Source organism: Miniopterus schreibersii (assembly GCF_964146895.1).
Source record: "Miniopterus schreibersii genome assembly, chromosome: 4".
Taxonomy (NCBI): Eukaryota; Metazoa; Chordata; class Mammalia; order Chiroptera; family Miniopteridae; genus Miniopterus; species Miniopterus schreibersii.
This window is the reverse complement of record NC_138105.1, coordinates 45,218,239-45,236,728: the sequence shown is the minus strand read 5'-3', so window position 1 is coordinate 45,236,728 and position 18,490 is coordinate 45,218,239. Positions and strand designations below refer to the sequence as shown.

The following is an 18,490-nucleotide window of genomic DNA, read 5'->3' as shown; positions in this document are numbered from 1 at the left end:
GTTATTTGAATCATGACTCAAATACTGTGTATGCATTTCATTTAGTGTATGTGTCTCTTAAATCTTTTCCATGTCTAGGGTCCCCTCACCTCCCTTACCATCTACTTTTTTCTATAGGATTGAGGCATTTTTCTGTAGAATTTGTCACAGTCTGTATTATTTTATGTAAATTGATTAATACATAAATCAATTATGTATTATTTTATGTAAATTGATTGATTAGATTCTGATTCACGTTTTTTGTTGTGAGAATTTCTTTTAGGCAGGCTGTGCACTTACTACTGCATCCCATCAGAAAGCACATAAATCTAGTGTCTCCCTCTCTCTCTGAATGTTAGGATCCATGGGTGTGAAATTACTAATCCATTGGTTTTAGGTATTGTTAGCTTGATCCAGGTATTTTCAAGCTCTCTCGGAACTTTTACCAAATGGTGTTAGCAGTCATTAATAGCCATTACTTAATCCACCAGGAGTTCCAAACAGTGATGTTTTAAATCTGTCATTTTCTGCATTTATAAACTGGAATTTTCTAATATGAGGAACTTTTTTTGCGTGTGAAACTTTATTTTTTATTACAACTTCATAAAGTCAACAATTTGTTACCTACAGGAAAAGGCAGGGTAAATGCTTGATAGTTCACCATTGTTTTCTATTTTTCATAATAACGAGTTGGTTTCTTAAAGGGAGTTGAATAATAGCTTACTTGGCAAAAATTTACACACAGTTTCATTTAGACATCTTTTTATCTTATCTTTCACCACAAAGTTATGAGAACAGAGTTGTTAGAGGTTTTATCTCTACATTATAAAATGTATTGATTTTATACAGTTTGCTTCTTTTGAAATATTAATGTAGAGCAAAAAGATTAGAGTTGATACATTTTTTTAAAAATTACAGTTTTTGTTCTCTAAGTTTGCCATTCCTTCTAACACTATAAGAAGATACTTGATCAAACTATTAACTTACAGAAAGTGAGTCCATGTAATCTGAACCCAGAGAGAATGTGACACTGAAACATTTCAGTGAGGGTATATTGCCATTGGATGAAATTTCAGGTAGGAAATAACTGTATTGTTTGGTATCAGGTAGCCAAGTTAGTATAAATCACCTGATTGCTTTTAGAAAATGACCTTTTATTTTACACGAGGAGGCAGAGAAGCTAGCAAAAAATTGCTTTAGTCATAAAGTACTTGATTTTCTTTGAATGGGAAATGCCTTTTATTTTTAAATGCACAACATTAGAGAAAATGTGAAACTTGTTTTTGCATTTCCATGGCTTTTATTTTTAATAGAATATCTGTTAGCGACAACAAGAATGGGTCAGTTTAGGTTACTTTCAGAGTTGCCAACCCTTTATAACTACTGGTTCATCTTGTTAAATACTGATTTATTTTTTTCCTCAGTTTGAGACTCTGCTTCTATTTAACTCTTCTACAGTGTTTATTTTATACTTGTCATTGGGAATCATTTTTCAACTCTTGATATTTGTTGAAGCTATTTGAATACTGATTTAAATGTTATTTATGTCTATTTAAACCATTTGCTAGCTTTTTAAAGATACATGTACAGAATTTGAATTCTTAAAATCAAGTTTTATAACCAAGCCTTTACTAAGTAGCCTGGCTTTTAAAAGCTATTGCAAAAGTTGGTTTTATACATATTACTTTGAATGCCCATGAGATGGTGCTCATTTGTTTCACTTTTGTAATAGTGATGTTTTGTAAGCTGCTTATAAGAGAACTTAGAAATATATTATGCTGTAAACTTCTAATTATTTTCTCAGTAATTATAATGGTTACGTGGCACATTATGCCAGCATGATATAAATCTGTCTATTGTTCATCTTACTCTAACCACATTTAAATACATCTTCCCTAATCTGCATGTTGGCCAACGTAATCATTGATCTGCTGTATGTGTTCACATGAACAATACCTTAAATGCATCTCAGTTTTGACTTCTTTAATGTAAACTTCAGAATTTATCTCCGTTTTTTATAACGACCAAGCCAGTAATGCTGTAAAATAGGAGATGAAATTTAGAGCTGTTAATTTTTCACTTGGTGTGGCTACTTGCTAAATAAATTTCAGTATATCTTATGATTAGAAAGAGAATGGTGTTTTGTTATCTAGGCACTCTAAACTGAAAGCATTCTACTAGTTCTCTGACTTATTTTTTGGATATAGATTTTAGTAAAACGTGAGGAATCAAGTTTATTTCTGGACTGTTACCTTTGTGCCAACTATTCCTTTTGCAGTTATTGAATTTTTATCAAGTTTGTTTTGTATTGAGTTGGGAAATGGGAAAGGTGAATATAGCCTGGATGAGGTAGAAAGAATTGTTCAGAGATAACGTCATGAAAGAGGCTCAGACCTCTAAAGGATTCTCATTGTTCTGACTTATGTGATGGCCCTACCATAGGAACAGTCACTATAGCTGACAGTATGTGATACTCTGATTGTCTAACCTGTGCCACTCTGGGAGACTGGGCACCGTGATTGACATTTCCTACAAGGACTATATGAAGTAAGGAAAGAGTTCCCCAACAGAACCAGAGGAAGGGAATAGGAAAGCAGTGCTTCCCAGAGAAAGGTGGTAGTAACAATAACAAATACATCACTTCTAAGGGTTGCTAGAAAGATGAAATAAGTGAGCACACTTTGAAAATATGCTATATGCTGTAGAGCTTTATAACAGTTTTGTTTGTGTGTGTGTGTGTGTTGACAGTATCTTGCATGGTGGCATCAGAATTTGAATGACTTCATTTTGACTCCTAACTCTGTCATTTCTTGGGTTTGTGATTTGGGCAAACTATATAATCTTTCTGATCTAGATTTTTGTATTTATAAAATGGGGCTAATAGTACTAACCTTGTAAGATTGTTAGAATGTTTGAAAATAATGCATAACATGTAGTTCCTTCTACAATTTTCCTTCTCAGGAGTTTATAGTCTGATGGACACAAGAGTCATGTAAAGATAACTAACAATCCAAGGCAGTAAGTGAAATGGTAATGCCTTGCAATAGACAGAGCTTTAATTCAGAGTGGAAGCATTACTTCCTTTTTGGTTTCATTTGGAAATGTCTGTTTGTAGAGGAGAGAATTGAGCTAGACCTTGAATTTTAGGAAGGGAGAGCAAAGGCAAGGAAGTACAATTTTAAAGCTTCTTCTTGGTAAAATTGGCTGTATCAGTAAGATCATATGGGGACAAGATGGGAGGTGAGGCTTTTTGAGATTTTGCGGGGTAGGCCAAGTGATTGGAAATTTATTCTGTAGGTAATGAGGAGCCATGATGATTTTTGTAGCAGGCTATACATGGTTAAAATGCTCTTGGAAAGCTTGATGTGGTGGTAATGACATGATATTCTTAACTAATTGGCATTATTGTTCAGTGAGAACAATAATTTTATTTTTATTTAAAAAATTTATTTTTATTTTTTAAAGTTTCTTTATCTTTATTGTTGAAAATATTACAGATGTCTCCTTTTCTCCCCCACTGATCCCCTCCACCCCACATTCACCCCACCCCCAGGCTTTCCCCAGACCAATGCCTGTGTCCATGGGTTATGCTTATAAACATATAAATTCTTCCGTTAATCTCTCCCCATCCACTTCCCCTTCCCCACCTTCCCTCTGAAATCTCTTAGTCTGTTCCATGTGTCTATGTCTCTGGATCCATTTTGTTCATCAGTTTATTTTATTCCACATATGAGTGAGATCATGTGGTACTTGTCTTTCTCTGACTGGCTTATTTAGCTTAGCATAATACTCTCGAGGTCCCTCAATGCTGTCCCAAAGGGTAAGAGATCCTTTTTTATAGCTGCATAGTATTCCATGGTGTAAATGTGCCACAGCTTTTTTATCCACTCATCTACTGATGGGCACTTGGGCTGTTTCCAGATCTTAGCTATTGTAAATTGCGCTGCTATGAACATAGGGGTGCATAAGCTCTTTCTGATTGGTGTTTCGGGTTTCTCAGGATATATTCCTAGAAGTGGGATCACTGGGTCAAATGGCAGATCAATTTTTAATTTTTTGAGGAACCTCTATACTGCCCCAGTGTGCATTCCCACCAGCAGTGTACTAGGGTTCCCCTTTCTCCACACCCTCGCCAGCACGTGTCGTTTGTTGATGGAGCCGTTCTGACAGGTGTCAAGTGATACCTCACTGTGGTTTTAATTTGCATCTCTCTTATGATTAGCAACGTTGAGCATTTTTTATATGTTTCTTAGCCATCTGTAGTCCTCTTTGGAGAAGTGTCTATTTAGGTCCTTTGCCCAATTTTTAATTGGATTGTTAGTCTTCCTTTTGTTAAGTTGTATGAGTTCCTTATATATTTTGGATATTAATTTTTTATCAGATGTGTTGTTGGCAAATATGTTCTCCCATACAGTGGGCTCCCTTTTCATTTTGTTGATGGTTTCTTTTGCTGTGAAATTTTTATGTATTTAGTATATTACTGATTTTAACTTACGCTCATCAAAACAAATTATAGTTTTACTAAAAATCACTATGTAGTTGATATTTTAGTTTTACTAAGTGAATAGTAGATCTCAAATAACTAATAGGAGCTAGATGAAGGCTTATGTTTCTATGTTGTTAGGATTTCAAGGCCATGAGCTTGTCTCTGGCCTCAGCCTGCGATTTCTGATGGCAAGATACTGCAGGAGTCTTTTAAATATTAATTCTTACCAAAGCTGTCTCATTTTAGCCCTGTTCTTTGTACCACTATTTGTTCATGCTGATAGAAGTTGTTTTGGGAATTATAGGTTCTTTGGCTTTAATGTGCTCTTCTGGGAAAACCTGTTACCTCTGTTAAATACTTCAACTTCTAGCACTGTTTACCTTCCTGGTTTTATGTGTTAAACTATCTAGAAGAATCTTGATTTGCTGGTTAACCAATTTGAACAATTAAGACTGAAATTTCAACATAAGAGCAAGGAAAGGCTTAGCACTTCTGAAAATGAGCTACAAAAATATCATTTGGCTATTTTACTTTTAACGCCTTTATTTTAAAGAGCTTATTCATTAAATTCTCTTTCCCTACCCATCTTCTACAACAGTTTCCACATTGCTTTTCCCTTTCTTTGGGGACAAAACACTCCACATAATACTCAGATGAAACAGAAAATGAAGATGGATCATGTGTTAAAGTCCATATTTATTGGTACATGTTAGTTGACTGTAGTAGCTGATCCAGTGTTAGTGATCTGTGGGATGGTATCTTTTTAGAATTTTCTGGTTATCAGATATGTGACTTTTTGTCTTTGTTTAATATTTTTATAGGTAAAACATTAGCAGTTTAAAAATAAAAATGAATATAATGTTATATCTTCCACCTCTGTCCCCTATTGTTTCCAGCACACCTTATTATCCCTGCCAAGAATTAAGAATTAGGTCTAGTTTGAATGCAATAGTATATGAGTATCTAGTATAGTTCTTAATCAGTGTGCTTCACTATTGGCACATACGTTTATATAGATTCTTTATGTAGGTGATCATTTACAAGGTTTTATATATTAAAAAACATTTTAAAAATAATTTTTGTTTCTCCTTTATTTTGGTTCGAGCACTATGTATTTCTTTTTTAATTTTTGGTGTTGTTGTTAATCCTTACCTGAGGATATTTTTTCCATTGATATTTTAGAGAGAGTGGAAGGAAGGGAAGGGAGGGGAAAAGAGAGAGGGGGGGTGGAGAGAAACATATATGTGAGAGAGACATATTGATTGGTTGCCTCCCACACTGGCCCCGAAGGGCTAGGGGATTAAACCTGCAACCCAGGTATATGTCCTTGACCGGAAATTGAACCCTCGACCCTTTGGTGCACAGGCCAGTGTTCTAACCATTGAGCATCACTGGCCAGGGCCTTTGAAAAACTTTTTAAATTGAATTTATTGGGGTAACATTGTTTAATAAAATTATATAGGTTTCAGACCTGGCCTGTGTGACTCAGTTGGTTGAGTGTCATCCCATGCGCCAAAAGGTTGTTGATTCAATTCCTAGTTAGGACACATGCCCAGGTTGCAGGCTGGATCCCCAGTAGAGGGTGTGCAGGAAGCAGCTAATCAATATTTCTATCTCACATCGATGTTTATCTCTCTCTGCCTCTCCCTTCCTCTCTCAAATCAATAAAAACAGGTATGCAATTCTGTAATACATCATTACTATGTACCTTTTTGTTGTTTTCTTGATCAGTCTTATTATCTATTGCATTTTATCAAATTTAAGATGTCATCAGTTGTACCTTTGCCATTATTTTATTCAGCATTAAGAAAAAACCTGCCAATTTTAATTTATGATGCCACTGATTATAAGACACATTCTGATTTTTGAGGGTTTTTTTTTTCTTTAAGAATTAATGAAATTCATTATATGAATTTTACTCAGGTAGTATAGGGATGTAACAAACTATTCCTTTTTAAATTAAAAGAAAGCATTAGGTCTAATACAGTTATGTTGTTGATACTGAAATATGAATGAAAATGAAAAACTTTGTTTAAAATAATGGCTGCATTATATACAATTGTACAGATGTGCCCCAGTTCAACTAGTTCCCTGTTTTTGAAATTAGTCTGGACTTTTTTGTTTGGGAGAGATAGAACTTACATCAAACTAGCTGAAGTATAAGGGAGATTGATTTGTCCGTAGGACCAGGATAGATCATTGAATGAAACTTCCAGGATACTCTGGAACCAGGTGCTGGAAGTAGGTGTTGATGCCACCAGAATATTCTTTCTCCATTTATGGTGTAGATTGGTTTCTTTCTACACATACCAGGGAAGATGTCTGCTGTAAGCTACCAATTTACACACCATTTCAGCTTTTAACCCAAAAGGCCAAAAGCCTGCCTTTTCCACCTCCCAGTTAAAAAAAGTCTTTGTAATGACTTTTTTTTATTGGTTTGATTGAGGTTACATTTTAACCCCTGGATTAATCACTGTGCACATTATGTGCCATGCCTGAGTTAAGTGTCCTCTCTCTGGCCTGGGTGTGAGGTACTGTGACTTTATTGCCAGAAGTATGCTAGGGATGGAATGGGGCAGTCAAGGAAGAGGGAGTACACAAACGAAGGCAGCTGTGTTACAGTGGACATTTAGGTTGTTTCCAGTTTATTCCTGTTGTTAATACAATTCCTTTTTCATATCTGATAAATCCCTCTACATATGAATGAATATTGGTATGATATTAAAGAATATTGGTATGAAATCATTATAAGGATCTAAAAGTCCATCTTTTGTGGAGAAAAGTTAGTAATATAGATTTTTCTTTGATATATTCAAAATTTTGCTATTCCTCAGACTAGGATTTGTAGAGTCTTGATATTATAAATTGTGAAATTTAACAATGCATTTTAAAATAGGTTGGAAGTATTGAGGAAATGATAACATAATAGAGCTAGGTTGTTAAAGTAAAAGGGTTCTTAAGATGTATGTGATTCTATAAACAGTTATACAGAAACACATACTCAGACTCAAATACTGGAATAATTGATTCCATTATGGGATGTAGGACACTTTGCTATCTCTTTCATATCCTGTGATGTTTTGATTCTGAGTAATGTAAGTTCAGTGGACTTCTGACTGGTTGTCACACACTGACAGATTTCCGATTTTTAAAATATGTCATTGCTATAAATCATTGGTTTGCTAGATTGAACTAGCAAGCTATTAAAGAACATGGCAATATTTACTGTAGATAAATGCAAATTTGAAAAGGTTCTGTGTATGAAGGTTTAAATGATTTATTAGCCTTCAGTGCACGCATGAATCTGAAGTTATGTAATGGATTTAGAAAATTTCATTTCCTGTTTGAAGGTTTAAATTTGCATATTTATTCTGTAATGCAGAGATTTGATCTGAGTCAGTGGATATATAGTTAAACTCTATGTGATATCAATATATGCTTAATCATTTTTTGGTATATACCAACCTTTTTTTAGGTGTAGGGCATGTAATTATATATACCTACTTTTTTTTCAGCTTTGGTGGGGAAGGAGGGAGAATTGAAGAAACTTGGACTTGTATGCCTTTAAGATGGCTTCAGAAGCTGTTCTTAGGAGGTTTTTCTTGCCCTTTAATTTGGCTTTTATTTCCTGCCAGTGAGATTCACCTAGGTTAATATAGTTTTCTATCAGTGGAACAGTGAATTCTATGAACAAATCACAACTCACCAGTTATTTATTTTTTTAAATTAAACTTTCTATTTTGGGATAATTTGCAGTTGTAAGAAATAATACAGAGATTCCTTGTACCCTTTTCCCAGTTTCCCTCAGTAGGAAAATCGTACAAACTCTAGTACAATATTGATGATAGAGTTAAGATACAGAAAATTTTCATCATGTAGTGATCCTTGCTGTTACTCTTTTATATTTATATCTGTTTTCCTCCTGCACCTCCTCTTAACCCTGCCAACCTACAGTCTGTTCTCCAGTTCTATAATTTTGCCAGCTCAAGAACTTTATATAAATGGAATCATATGCTACATGACTTTTTAAAATAAATAAATAAATCTTTTTATTGATTTCAGAGAGAGGAAGGGAGAGGGAGGGAGAGAGAGATGGGAACATCCATGAGAAAGAAACATCGATTGGCTGCCTCCTGTATGCCCCCTACTGTGATAGAGCCCACAACCTGGGCTTGTGCCCTGACTGGGAATCCAAGCGGCAACCTCCTGGTGCATGGGAGGATGCTCAACCAACTGAGCCACACTGGCTGGGCTGTGACTTTCTGTTTTGTTTTATTTTGACACGTTTCTCTGTAGATGCATCTAGATTGTTGTGTGAGTTGATAGTTTGTTATTTTTTATTGTTGAGTAGTACTCTGTGGGGTGAATATACTAGTTAATTTAACTGTTTACCTGTTGAAAAATAGCTGAGTTGTTTTCATTTTTTGACTATGATGAATAAAGCTGCTATAAACATGTGTACAGGTTTTTGTGTGAACATAAGTTTTCATTTCTCTGGTTAAAATGCTAGTACTAAGTGCATTTGCTAGATCATATAGTAGTTTCATATTTAACCTTTTTAAAACACTGCCACACTGTTTTCCAGAGTGACTCTGTCATCTTCCATTCCCCCTAGCAATGTATGAGTGACTCAGTTTCTCTGCATCCTTGTCAGCATTTGGTGGTGTCACTTTTTTCCCCCCAGCCATTCTGATAGATGGTACCTTATTATGGTTTTAATTTGCATTTCTCTAATGGCTAATGATGTTGAACATCTTTTCATGTGCTTATTTGTCATCTATATAGCCTTGTAAGTGAAATGTCTGTTCTTGTCTTTTGACCATTGGGGTTTTTTTTTTTTTTTTTGTGTTCTGTAATGGACTTCTTTGTTTTCTGGCTGTTGAATTTATTTTCCTTTGTCAGATATGTGGTTTGCAAATACTTTCTTTTGGTCTGTAGCTTGTCACTTTATTCTCTTTAACAGGATCTTTTGGAGAGCAAAATGTAAAATTTTTATAGTGTCCACTTTATCAGTTTTTCCCTTTTATTGGTCTTGCCTTTTTTTTTTTTTTAAATCCTTACCCGAGAATATTTTTTCCATTGCTTTTTAAGAGAGAGTAGAAAGGAGGGAGGGGGAGAGAGAGAGGAGAGAGAGAGAGAGAGAGATACATTGATTGGTTGCCTCCCACAGGAGGCCCAGAGTGGCCAGAGATCAAACCTGCAACCCAGGTATGTCCCCTTGACTGGGAATTGAACCCGAGACCCTTTGGTGTTCGGGCCACTGCTCTGACCACTGAGTAACAGTGGCCAGGGCATATTGGTGTTGCTATTGACGTCATGTCTGAGAACTCTCTTTACTTAATCCTAAATCCTGAAGATTTTCTTCTGTGTGTTTTTCTAAAACTTTTATGTTTTTTTTACATTTAAATATGTGATTTGTATTGAGTTAATTTTTGTGTAAGGTATAGTACTTAGGTAAAGGTTCATTTGTTCATCTATGGCAGCGATTTTAAACCTTTTTTATTTCATGGCACACATAACCTAATAGCTAAAATTCTACAGCACACCAAAAAAAAAAATACTGTATTTTTTTGCCTATCTGACAAAAATTAGGTATACTTTTGATTGATTTCCCCCCCCAAAGTAATTAATTACGCATTTTGCTCCAAAGCGACTTTTAAAAAAAATCAGGTTCCCATACTTGTGTATAAGGATATCTGGGACCAAGAATTAACCAATCAGACGCAACCTTATTATGTGGCATGACCAATAAGATGCAACTTTATTATATGACCTATATATTTATGGTTCGAAAGAGGGCATTCACAGGATGGGGTGAACAGTGTTAACCAGGTTGATGGAGACTCAGATATGTCATCCACCTGCTGGCTGTGTGGCGGAGGGCTCAGCAAAGGAACATTGACCTCTGCCAGCACTTCCGTCTGGGAGTAAGCTGCCCCTCCAGCTCTCTCCTCATGCCAGACAGTTAAGTTCCTCTCTTTATCTCCCTGGTACCTTTCCAGCTGCTGCCCCAGCACTGGAGCTCAGAGGAAGCGAGTCTGAGTAAGTCTGTGCCAAGGCCCTTTAAGAGGAACTGCCTGGGACTCCAGCAGCCTCCGTGTCACTCAGCCACAATCCCCGCTTTTTTTTGGAATATGTTTTTATTGATTTCGGAGAGAGGAAGGGAGAGGCAGAGGGAGAGATAGAAACATCAATGATGAGAGAGAGTCATTGATCAGCTGCCTCCTGCACGCTCCCTACTGGGGATCAAGGCTGCAACCTGGGCATGTGCCAGGAATCGAACCATGACCCCCTGGTTCATAGGTTGATGCTCAACCACTGAGCCATGCCGTCTGGGCCCTGCTGGTTTTTACAGCCAGTAGTTATAGGGACTTTTGAGAGTATGAGAGGTGGGAATGGGGATATGTCACTTGAGATAGTTATAAATATATATATTTTTCAACTTCTGAGATAATGCAACTAATAGCACTAGCATATATAGTAGTCAGGTTTTAAGCTGATATGATAGAGAGGCCCCAAATGACAGTGGCTTAAACAAGGTAGAAGTGTATTTGTCCTTCAGGTGAAAGTTTGGGTAGTTAAATGGTCCAGGGCTACTGAGACAGTTCTGTAATTATCAGGACCCATAGATCTTTCTGCTCAGTTATATTCAACAGCAAAGTTACAGTATAGATTCCAAGATGGCTCCTCTAACTCATGCCACTCTTTCAGCATCTTATGTAAGCGGAGGAAGGAAAGTTGCAAAGAGAAGTCATGTTATCTTCCTTTTAAGATATATAACCAGAAGTTGTACATATTACTGTCCTCCTTAGTCAGAACTTGGTCACATGACTGGAAACTTGAGGGAAAGCTGGGAGGCGAGATCTTCTGCCTGGACTCCATGTACAAATTAGAAACTCTTTATTACTATGGAAGAAGAAGAAAAAATATCAATTGGGAGACATTATAGTCCATTCCACAGCATTGTAATTTCCCCCCAGCTTCTCCCTGTTAATAAGTTTCTAATGCCTGTAAATACATTTTTGAAGGATGCAGATAAATAAAAGAAGCTTACTCTTAGTTCATGTTATAAAATGAATGGACAGGTCCAGAGAAAAAAATGATTTGTCACAAGAAATAGAAAATATCTAGTTAGGAGCATAAGCTGTGACGGTACTCTGTCCAGTTTTTCTATTATACCTTATTCTTGCCACATCTTTGAGGACAAACTTAGCAGATTTTTAGGGAAAACATGGCTTCACTTTGAAGTATCAGAATTTTCTGTGTTACAGACTTGTTAGCTTCATATATCTTTTGAAGAGATTATTTTTTTGGTCTCTATGTGTTTCTTGGTTTTCTGAAAAGACAAGTGACTTAGGTTTAATTACTAATTTCAGCTTAAATCAGTTTATTAATATAGCCATTGGAATGAAGATAATCATCATGCACAATTAAAGTTCTAATACAGAACTTGACGGTTTATTTGAATTCTTTGAATAATATGCTTTAAAATTTCTATAATCTTGTACGTTAAACTATAACCTATAGAAAGCACACTGTGCCACCCTGAAGGTTGCTATAAAAATTGTTTATGGAGTTCAGGCCAAGACTAAAACATGTTGAAATAGAGAGTTTAAGAGAGTTTTGAAAAATGTTCTATATAGCAAAGGAGACCAAATCATGCTAAAATGCAGAAAAAGACTATACATCAGTTTCCAGGCTACATTATTCAAAAAAAATACAACCATAAAAAAGGTAATAAGATTACATTTTCACATTTCATGGCTAGTAAAGTGCATTAGGCTGCTCAGATATTCATAACTTACTGTGACATTTGGGAAGATTACATTTTGTAGTGCAGAGCCATTACTACTGCTCAGATAATAACTAGCCAATGCCGGGACTTAGATTATGATCCCTGTCATTGGAAACAGATTTGTGTTTTGAAGGTTGATCAGTTTCCAATAACTATTAGAAAGGGTTAACATGACATACTGTAGACCCTGTGTATGTTTTTTTGGTATAATAGATATGCATACATATAGTATATCAAATATGCCACACATTTGTATGTAGCAATTTCTACCATCAATTTACTCCTTGAAAGGCATGTTTTATAATATTTAAAGCAATGGAGGAATATTTAAAACACCTGTCTGGATACTGCTTTCACAATATCGACTCAATTTAAAAACTGGTGAAATATATATATATTTATTTTTAAATTACTTGCAAAAATTAATTCTATAGCTTCTTGGAAGGGTGATTACTGATGGTAATAAAGAGATCAAAATGAAAGATTGATGTAAGTAATATTAAGGTGAAGGTAAGGTCTCTTAAGTTAGTCGCAACTAGGTTTTGAGCTGTTAGACCTGCGTGGAAGATGTCCCAAAGAGCATGTGCATACTAAAAGCTCTCCCTTTTTCCTCTTTCCCCAAAGCTGTCTTTAAAGAGACAATCACCATTTAGCTTCTCATGTATCGTTCTTTGGTATATGTCTATATGTACATGTTTTATGCTCTAATAGTAGCCTACTACTCACACTTTTCCACTTTGATTTTCTCAATGTATTTGAGAGATCTTTGCATGGAAAATGGAGCAGCTTTATTCTTTTTTAATGTCTGCATCATACTCCCTTATGTAGTTAGACATGACTTTACTAACCATTACCTTATAATGTTTTCTTTGTGGTGGGTTTCTTCTATTTTATACTCAAAAAATGCTAAAATTAAGTTTTTATTTATTTTCATTTATTTTTTAATCCTCACCTGAGGATATTTTTTCCATTGCTTTTCAGAGAGAGTGGAAAGGACAGAGAGAGAGAGAGAGAGAGGGAGGGAGGGAGGGAGGGAGGGAGAGAGGGAGGGAAAGAAAAACATCGAAGTGAGAGAGACACATGGACTGGTTGCCTCTCGCATGTGCTCCGGTCGGGCCTGGGGACAAGCATGCAACCTAGGTATGTGCCCTTGAGCGGAATTGAACCCTGGACCTTTCAGTCCGGGCTGACGGTGTAATGACTGAGCCAAACTGGGTAGGGCTAAAATGAAGTTTTTATATCTAACATCATTACCTAAATGTTATAAAGATACATTTTTAGATTGATTTGTAGTCTTAAGTATCAGTTGTTCCATTGACAAATACTTTTCTAATTTATAGCAATTTTTCAGTTGAAGCTCTTTGTTTTCCCAGGTGTAGATTATATCATCAGAAAATAATTGTAATTTCAACCCCTCCACTCTGATATGTATACACGTTGCTGCCCTTTTTTTTTTTAAAAAAAAATAGAAGCAATAATGAGAGAGAGTCATTGATCGGCTGTCTCCTGCATGCCCCCTACTGGGGATTGTGCCTGTAACTCAGGCAGGTGCCCTGACTGGGACTGAAACACTGACCTCCTGATTGATGGGTCTGGTCTGCGCTCAACCACTGAGCCATGCATGCCGGTCCATGTTGCTATCTTTTGATTAAATGCAACTTCTGTATCTCTAGAATAATATCAAATGATAGTGAAGAGTCCCTGTCCTAGTCTTGTTTCTAACTTTCATGAGAATTCTTTTTTCCTATTTGAGCATGATGCTGGCTTTTCAGGTGTGATTGATATATTTTATGATTAAAGAAAGTCTTTTTCTATTAATAAATGTAGGAAGTATGATGGAAATACAGAATCATTTAGTAATGCCACAGTAATAATAGTCACAAATAAGATTCATTAGTGGGTTCTTTTTTTTTAAATTTTATTTTTGTTTTAAATATTACAGATGTCCCTGTTTCTCCCCAATTATCAGTGGATTCTTAAAAGTATGATGAGAAACAAAATATTTGTATAGTCTGAAGGTATTCTCTATAAGATGCTTAAAATTTTTTAATGAAACATAGTAACTTTAAAGTGGCAGAAAATCTGACAGACACCACCTTAGGTTGATCCAAGCTAATGCCACCAGTTGTGAGACATATTAACATCAGGTGCCATCTGAAATGATACATTGAGAAGGACACACATCACTTCTGGGACACACACACATATATATGCATAACCTGAATGTAAACGTGAGGGAAGCATTTAGATTGGAAGACAGTCTATAAATTACCTGGCAGATACGCCTTGATAGTGTCAAAATCATGAAATCAAATAATGTTTGTGTAACTGTCTCAGTTTGGAGAGGACTAAGGGAATGCTGATCAGAAAAAGGACGTTAGTGTGGCAAGTGGCAACATTTGAGTAATATCTGTAGGCCTGTTAATGTGTCAATGTTAATTTCTTGGTTTTAATGATGGTACTATGACTATATAATATTCACATTAGGGCAAGCTGGGTAAAAGGTGTACAGGAACTATACTATTTTGCAACTTTTTGAATCTTTGAAATTATTTCAAAATAAAAAAAGACTAAACAAGCAAATCATATCACACACACACGCACACACACATGCACACACACAGTCTGTGTTAGAGTTCTTATATGACTTACAGATTATTTGGATGGACTAGGGAATCAAACATGTATACTTCATAGCCAGGACCATGTTGCTAGGAGAATTGGCCCAATTATACCAAGGATCTTTTTTAGCAGAAACCCAGCTGTTACCTTCTAACGCTGCTTGTTACTGATGATGCAAGAATCATACACTAAAATCTCTGCCAGAACTTTCCTAGAAGAACCAAAAGCCTTTACCACTATGCTTGCCAGGAATTCTTATCTCCCTGCATGCAGATACTGCCCATGTTGTTCATTTTTCCGGTTTCTTTCTCTCATCGCAGTGCATATATTGATCCCTGGCTGCAGGGAGTTTTAATTGATTTCCTAATTCTGAATCTTCCTTGCTTTTCTGGAGTAAACTCATTTGGTTATGTCTGTTTTTTCATGAGCTGTTGGAATTTGTTTTGTAAAGTTCACTTTCTGCTGATTCTTGCCCTCGTTTGGGTTTAGGAATGCATAATGAAAAACCAAGAAGTGTTCAGAAGGACAGGAGTGTAGGTGATCTTTTAAAAATCTAGTTTAAAAGGATAGCTCTGCATAAGTAATTGTAAAAATATTTTAATTCTTTTAAACAGTTGGGATTTGTTAAAATTTTGAAACCATCTGTGGAAGGCCGCTGTGGTTGAGATTGCAAGGTGGGGATAGTTCAGTACAGCTTTCTCTGGAAGGATTTTCTGATAGTCATATCATTGAAATACATTTTCTTGATTACTGACTTTGGGTGTGTGACTAATTATGTTTAAGTTATCCTGGCTATTGACAGGGAAGGAGAGGGATCAAAATGCATAGGTAAGTAAACCAGGAATTTGACAAATATAAACTTCAAGTTTTGTGTTCGCTTTGAGCAGTTTTTAGTTTTTCCACTTTTTCTGTGAACTTTTACCTTATATAGGTAGCAAAGGACTTTTAGGTTGCTGTGAATAGTTCACAGAGTTCATAATTCATAAATGAAATATTGAATTAAAAGTGGATATAGAGCAAAGTTAGATCTTTATTCATATCAGGGCAGTAGGTAGTGATTTACATCTCATATTTGTTTTTGTTGAAAAATATTTCCACTTTTATATACTAAGTCTTGCTTGACTTTCTGCTATCTTAACTTGAAGATTTCTTTGAGATTTTTGGAGCATTTTTTTTTTTTTAATCCCTTTTAATGTTGTAGGGCATAGAGAAGAATGTGTCCAGAAGTTATTGCCAATCTAAAGCTGGGTGCATGCTCTAGGTACAGCGAAGGAAGTACTAATGTTTGTAATTTTTTTCTTTTCTTTTGGAAGTTGGTAGGAGGGCAGTTTGATTTGGAAATGAATTTCATTATCCAAGAAGGTGAGAGTATCATCTGCATGGTGGACCTACTAGAAAAATGTGACATCACTTGCCAAGCAGAAGTTTGGAGCATGTTTACAGCCATCCTGAAGAAAAGCATACGAAATCTTCAGGTTTGCACCGAAGTAGGCCTTGTTGAAAGAGTGCTTGGGAAAATTGAAAAAGTCAACAGCATGATAGCAGGTACAACTTTTTCTTTGGTACAGTGGATGTGAAGAAATAAAGTTTGATTCTTGAATACTGTATTTTTCTTATTTAGTAATATTTAAGAAATATTTCAGCATCTAACATGTACCTGGAACTTTAGTGTCCAAACTCTTAAGTAAGCACAGTATATTTTAATCCTTCAAGAAATATAAGTAGCTTAATTGTTTTATTGTTTTTTTTTGTTTCCAGATCTTTTAGTTGACATGTTGGGAGTGCTGGCTAGCTATAATTTGACAGTTCGAGAACTAAAGCTATTCTTCAGTAAACTTCAAGGAGATAAAGGACAATGGGTAAAAAAGCACCTAAATACTCTTTGATATTTGAAAGTATTCAGAGAGGTCACATGTCAAATTGAGAGGAAGGTATCAACTAAAGTAGCATCTTGATCTATACAGATGCTTTCGCCGTGACCTAACCCAGTTTTAGGTAGCAGCACCTAGCTTCTCTTTCTGTTGATCTGAGTAACTTTCCTGTGGCCCTTAAATGTGAATAACCTCAGTGAGCAAAAGTTCTGCAGGTGGTTGGATCTGCCTCCTTAGATGCAATTTAGTGCACTGTCCTTTACAGAAGGTAGTGTGGTGGTCAACTTATTTCGAGCTCCAGTTGCCTTACCAAACACTTTCTTTCTACCACTTAGTTATTTATCCCTAGAGGAATACTAGCAGATATTTTCTCCATTTTTGTTGCTTTTCTAGGCTTATTTTAGTGCCCTTTAGAGACCATTGTCCACAGCAACTGCTTAGCCAGCTAGTCCTTTATCTAGCTCTGTTTAAGTATATTTAAATTTGTGCTCTGCAGTTATATACTCTATTGTGTTAAAATGGTTACACTCTAGCTTGTTAGTATCAAACTCTAGTCCTCTGACCACTTTTAAGATTTTATCTCTGATTTTCAGCAATTTTTGTTTCTTTCTATGGTTTACCTTGTGTTTATCCTTGTAAAAGTTCTTGAATCTGTGGGTTATAATATGATTTTCATCAAATTTGGAAATATTTTGCTCATTATTTATCTGAAAAAGTTTTTTGTCCCTTTTCCCCTTTTTCTGGGACTCCAATTACATGTAGCCCTCTTGTTAGTCTCCCACAGTCACTGAGGTCTGTTCACTTTTTTCCCAATCTTTTCTCTTTGTGCTTCATTTTAGATTACTTTATTGCTATATATTTTTTAAGTCATTTTTTATTTTTCAATTACAGTGGACATACAATATTATATTAGTTTCAGATATACACTCCAGTGATTAGACATTATAGAACTTATTAAGTGATCATCCCAAAAAGTCTCATACCTATCTGACACCATACAGAGTTATTAGAATATTATTGACTGTATTCCCTATGCTGTACTTTATACCCTTATGACTATACTATAACTACTAATTAGTACTTCTAAATTCCTTCACCTTTTTCACCCATGCCCCCAAGTCCCCATTGCTATATTTTTAAGATAACTTATTTGTTCTTTAGTATTTATTCCATCCATTAAAAAAATCTCAGATTTCAGATTATTTTTTAATTTCTGTAAATTTCAGATATTTTTAAATTTCTGTAAATTTGGTTCTTTTTAATACCTTCCATTGTACCTCATTATGTTCATGTTTTCTTTTAAATTTTTGGGAATATTTAGCATATTTGAATAGTTGCTTTAGTGTTTTTGCGTATAGAAAGAGTGTATCAGTGGGCAGGAACATTTTAAAAAACTCTTGAAACATGAGCACTAAATTATTTTCTGAAAGGCTTTCCCAGTATACAGTCCCTCAGAAGTGTCTGTGGAGGAAAGTGCTTATATTAATGTATTTTTTTTTATTGGTTTATAGAAAAGGGAAATTTGAGGAATGATTTCTCTAGATGGAAATGCTATAACACTATATTTTTATTTTAGATAGTTATTTTTCTATTTCATTTTGGAATTTATTTTAAAAGATCTGTGTGATTGTAGTTACTTATTACAGTTTTATCATAAGCAGTATAGTTGATTGAAAAATTCTTGATCACTTAGAAGTGAAGCTTTCCACTCAATGTTAAGGTAAAAGATTGCCAAAA

General features: G+C 35.3%; 1 protein-coding gene across 2 annotated transcripts in view; it reads left to right on the top strand.

Moving 5' to 3' along the window:
- Nucleotides 1–18,490, top strand: part of LRBA (LPS responsive beige-like anchor protein) — a 504,599-nt gene that overhangs the window by 37,515 nt on the left and 448,594 nt on the right. For both annotated transcript variants that reach the window (XM_081135597.1, XM_081135598.1), the window contains exons 3-4: nucleotides 16,196–16,427; nucleotides 16,641–16,741. In XM_081135597.1, the coding sequence (XP_080991723.1) occupies nucleotides 16,196–16,427; nucleotides 16,641–16,741 (333 nt within the window). The remainder of the gene's footprint in view (nucleotides 1–16,195; nucleotides 16,428–16,640; nucleotides 16,742–18,490) is intronic.